Raw genomic sequence first — 5,000 nt, 5'->3', positions numbered from 1 at the left:
CCTCCTCCTCCTCCTCCTCCTCCTCCTCCTCCTCCTCCTCCTCCTCCTCCTCCTCCTCCTCCTCCTTCTCCTTCTTCTCCTTCTTCTCCTTCTTCTCCTTCTTCTCCTTCTTCTCCTTCATCTCCTTCTTCTCCTTCTCTTTCTTTTACTTCTTCTCCATCTCCTTCTCCTTCTCCTTCTTCTCCTCTTTCTTCTCCTTCTCTTCCTTCCCCTTCTTTTCCTTATTTTCCTCCTCCTCCTTATCCTTCTTCTCTTTCTTCTCCTTCTCCTTTTTCTCCTTCTTCTCCTTCTTCTTTTTCTTTTTCTTCTTAGCATATCATCAATGTTTGAGTTATTGTTTTTTATATTTATATACTATTATTATGTATGATTTTCATCGGCCTATTAAAACTGTAATTGCGCAAATATGCTGTGAATCATCCCCCCTAAAATGAATAAAAATGAACATACAAGTTATACAATATAAGAAAATATATATGTGATTCATTAGAACAGATAGATAAAGAGAATCAAAGAATTATGAATAAAAATTAAAAAGAAAAAAAAAAATCTCATTAATCCTCTTTTGTAAGCATCTACCATTATTATGTCATGGCACATAAATATTCACAAAAATTAAAGCTTTCATCCGATCCACAGTATATTTTAAACAGTGATAGGGACATACCTTTGCCATGTTGAAAATTAGCACTTTCTTACAAGTTTATGCATGGGAACAGTTGCTAATCACCCAGATTTTACTCAGGAGCTGGGCTGGTAACATGTAGAAAACTTGTTTGAAACTAACCTTGCCCGAGTTGCAATTACACACGGATTTATTGGATTCATTTGTGGAAGTTTTATTGTTAAATGATTCTAACAAAGCCTCCATCTTCCCAGGGTATCGAGAACTATGCTTCACCGGGTGCGGCGGGTATGGTCCAAACTCTTTGGTCGCTACCTCTGGATGACCAATACCGTGAGCTGCGGCATTCTCTTAGGGGTCGGAGATGGCATCCAGCAGCACATAGAGCGAGCACGAGGAGTTTCCACGAGTGAGCGTTACGACTGGGCAAGGACAAGACGGCTGTTCCTTGTTGGTCTGAGCCAAGGACCTCCTCATCACGTGTTCTATGTCTGGCTGGATAAGGTACAAGGGTAGGAAGGAGAAAGGGGTAGGAAAGGATGGAGGGGACTTGGGATAGAGGAAGGGAGGGAAGGATGAAGGAAGGAAGAAGGCATGGAAGGGAAGGATGAAGGAAGGGAAGGATGAAGGAAGGAAGGAGGGGAGGGAAGGATAAAGGAAGGAAGGATGAAAAAAAGAAGGGAAAAGAGGGAAGGAAGGAGGGGACTTGGGATAGAGGAAGGGAGGGAAGGATGAAGGAAGGAAGAAGGCATGGAAGGGAAGGATGAAGGGAGGGAAGGATGAAGGAAGGAAGGAGGGAAGGATGAAGGAAGGAAGATGGAAAGATGAAGAAAGAAGGGAAGAGAGGGAAGGATGAAGGAAGGAAGGAGTGGAGGGAAGGAAGGAGGGAAGGGAGGGGAGGGGAGGGGAGGATGAAGGAAGGAAGGAGAAAAGGGGAGGGGAAGGGAGGGAAGGATGAAGGAAGGAAGGAAGGGAGGGAAGGATGAAGGAAGGAAGAAGACAAGGGAAGGAAGGATGAAGGAAGGAAGGAAGGGAGGGAAGGATGAAGGAAGAAGGGAAGAGAGGGAAGGATGAAGGAAGGAAGAAGACAAGGGAAGGAAGGATGAAGGAAGGAAGGAGGGGAGGGAAGGATGAAGGAAGAAGGGAAGAGAGGGAAGGAAGGAGGGGTCTTGGGATAGAGGAAGGGAGGGAAGGATGAAAGAAGGAAGGAGGGGATTGAGGGAAGGATGAAGGAAGGAAGAAGGCAAGGGAGGGAAGGATGAAGGAAGGAAGATGGAAAGATGAAGAAAGAAGGGAAGAGAGGGAAGGATGAAGGAAGGAAGGAGTGGAGGGAAGGAAGGAGGGAAGGGAGGGGAGAGGAGGATGAAGAAAGGAAGGAGGAAAGGGGAGGGGAAGGGAGGGAAGAAAGAAAGTAAAGATGAAATTTAGGGAAGGATGGTGGGAGCGGAATAGTGCTATTCTGCTGTAGGTTTACTCTAGTCTTATTCAGTATTGTTTTTATTAGAAATAGTATACGTGTAGAACAGTCATTTACTCTTAAAGGATCTGTCTACTCTCAGTTTTGCAAATATATTTACAAAAAATGAAAATGGTATCCTAAACACAGCTAAAGAATCGGTATCCATTCCTTGCTTGCTTCTTCTTCTTCTTTTTCTTTTTCTTTTTCTTTTCTTTTCCTTTTTCTTCTTCTTCTTCTTCTTCTTCTTCTTCTTCTTCTTTATCTCTTAACTCCTAGTTTTAGCTTTAGTTTTAATTTTTTTCATTCAGTTCCCAAAAGAGATCAAATTAGAATGTCTTCCATCTCCCCCACATACAGACCAACTAACACAGGTTTCCACTTTCCAGGTCTTACCACAGAAGAATGCAAAGACGGTTTTCAAGAAGATTATGGCCGACCAGTTCTTGGCGGCTCCGTTCTTTGCCGTTACTTTCTTCCTGTTTGCTGGCCTCCTGGAAGGAAAGACGCTGCCCGAAGCCTGGAAGGAGTTCAAGCAGAAGTTTCCAGCTGTTTATTTGGTATGGGCGTTTTACCATTCCGATTATTAGTGGTGGTATTATGAAGGTTATTATTAGTAGTAGTAATGTTAAGAAAATATTGATGGTAATAATAGTGATTATATTATTATTGTTTTTGTTGTTGTTGTTGTCACTACCAGTATTATTCCTTATATTTTTGTCATCTTCATCATAATCATAGTTATTATCATTATTATTATAACAACAATAATAATGATAACTCTTCTGGTTAGTATTATTATTATTATTATTGTTATTATTATTATTATTATTATTATTGTTATTATTATTATTATTATTGTTGTTATTATTGCTGTTGTTATTGTTATCATCAGTATCATTTTTGTTCCATAATCATAGTTACTATCATTATTACTATTGATATTATAATTGTTATTATTATTATTTTTGTTGTTTTTCTTATAAGTCTTAAGATTAGTATTATTATTATTATAACAACAGCAATAAAAGTGATGTAATGATCATCATCACCATTTCTATTTTGTTATTTTTATTATTGTTATCATTATTATCATTATAATTATTATTATTGTTATTATTATTATCATCATTTTTGTTATTATTTTTTTATTGTTACTGTTCTTTTTTTTTGTTTTTATTAATAGTACTATTGTTATTATTATTTCTCTTATTTTTTTTTTTTTTTATCATTATTATTATTATTACTGCTACTGCTATTATTGCTACTACTTCCACCACTTCCATTAATTATTATCATCATTATTATTATTGTTATTATTATTATTATTATTATTATTATTATTTTTATTATTATTATTATTATTAGTTCCACCACCACCATTAATTATTATCATCATCATCATTATTATTATTGTTTTTGTCATTATGTGTAGAAAAGGTATGAATGAGAATGAATATCTTCACTATACAAGAAATGTATTTAACCAGTTTTGAATAAATGTATCTCAGACATAGATATATTCAAAACCAGTTAGATCCATCTCTTGTATTGTGAAGATATTCATTCTCATTCATTACTTTTTCTATGTTTATCGCAGTGATTAAGGTTCGTCATTAGTATCATTATTATCGTTAGTAGCAGTAGTGGTATTCATATCATAATAATGATTATTGTTATCTTCTTCATCATTATTATTATTATTTTTATTATAGTTATAGTTAGAGTTATTATCTTTTTCATCATTATTATTATTAGTAGTATTATTATTATTATTTTAATTGTCACTATTATTATGATTATCATCATCATCGCCATCATCATTGTCATCATCAATTGATGATACTATTGATGATAAACGTTGTTTTCCATTTACAGTTTGATTGGTTCATTTGGCCACCAACGCAGGCAATCAACTTCTATTTTGTCCCTCTGCAGTACAGGGTGGTTTATATAAACTGCATTACTGTTGTTTGGGACGTCTTCCTTTCATATATGAAGCACAAGGTACGAGTGGGAATTTTTAACGTCAGAATTGTTCAGGGATCTGCTTCTTCCTCCTCGTTTTTCATTCTCTATTCTTTTTTTTTCTTCTTCTTCTTTTCTCTTTTTCTTTCTTTTTTCTTTGCCCTTAAATTTTAAGTGTTTAAGTGAAAGAGTAGATTTTTTGAGAATTGTTTGAGCTGAGAGATGTCTTTATTTTGTTTACTTTACTTATTTATATGTAAAGTCCAATGAGGAAAATTAGGATTCTTCTTTTTCTTCTTCTTCTTCTTCTTCTTCTTCTTCTTCTTCTTCTTCTTCACTTCCCAGGAATACATCTCATTGTATTCATATTCTCATTTTGTTTATCCCTTTTCTTCTTCTTCTCATTTTCATTCTTCTTCTTCATCTTCTTCTTCTTCATCTTCTACTTTCATTATTTTGTTATAAGTTTATTTCCTTTACAATGCAATAGGAGTTACAGTTGTAGTGAAAAGAATAAACTGCATATGTTTAAGAAATAGCTAAGCTATTAGTTTTTATAAATGTCATGATTATATTTTCATTTCTTTCCAGGACCAAGTTAAAACACAAGAAAAGGAAATTTGACAACGAAGCTGAATAGTATGTTGTCATTTCTAACATGTTTGTGTGTTCTGTAACAAATTTATTAACATATAATTAACAAAGAATATTTACATGTTCTCGGTGGTAATTGTTTTACGGCCTCAGAACCCAGTGGTCACGGATGGCATGATGTGCTTGCAATGTCTGTTACAGTTATAGTTTATTAGTTGTCTTTACACAAGTACCTTAGCACCAAGGAGGAAATTATTTGTCCAACATATCTCGCCTCTTTATCATTTTCCTTTATTTTATAAAAGATTCCAGTACATTTTTTTATTGTTATCAGCATTTTGATATCATTATGATAAT

The 5,000-nt window shown here is 35.0% G+C and overlaps 1 protein-coding gene across 1 annotated transcript in view; it reads left to right on the top strand.

Moving 5' to 3' along the window:
- Window positions 1-5,000, top strand: part of LOC125034151 (mpv17-like protein 2) — a 7,129-nt gene that overhangs the window by 1,251 nt on the left and 878 nt on the right. Inside the window, exons 2-5 of the mRNA XM_047625822.1 lie at window positions 880-1,129; window positions 2,471-2,641; window positions 3,960-4,088; window positions 4,641-5,000. The exon at window positions 4,641-5,000 is cut by the window's right edge and continues 878 nt beyond it. Coding sequence (XP_047481778.1) covers window positions 893-1,129; window positions 2,471-2,641; window positions 3,960-4,088; window positions 4,641-4,673 — 570 coding nt within the window. The 5' untranslated portion in view covers window positions 880-892 and the 3' untranslated portion in view covers window positions 4,674-5,000. The remainder of the gene's footprint in view (window positions 1-879; window positions 1,130-2,470; window positions 2,642-3,959; window positions 4,089-4,640) is intronic.

Source organism: Penaeus chinensis, chromosome 17, assembly GCF_019202785.1.
Source record: "Penaeus chinensis breed Huanghai No. 1 chromosome 17, ASM1920278v2, whole genome shotgun sequence".
Lineage (NCBI taxonomy): Eukaryota > Metazoa > Arthropoda > Malacostraca > Decapoda > Penaeidae > Penaeus > Penaeus chinensis.
Note: the sequence above shows the minus strand (reverse complement) of the source record. Positions and strands in the feature narration are given on the sequence as shown.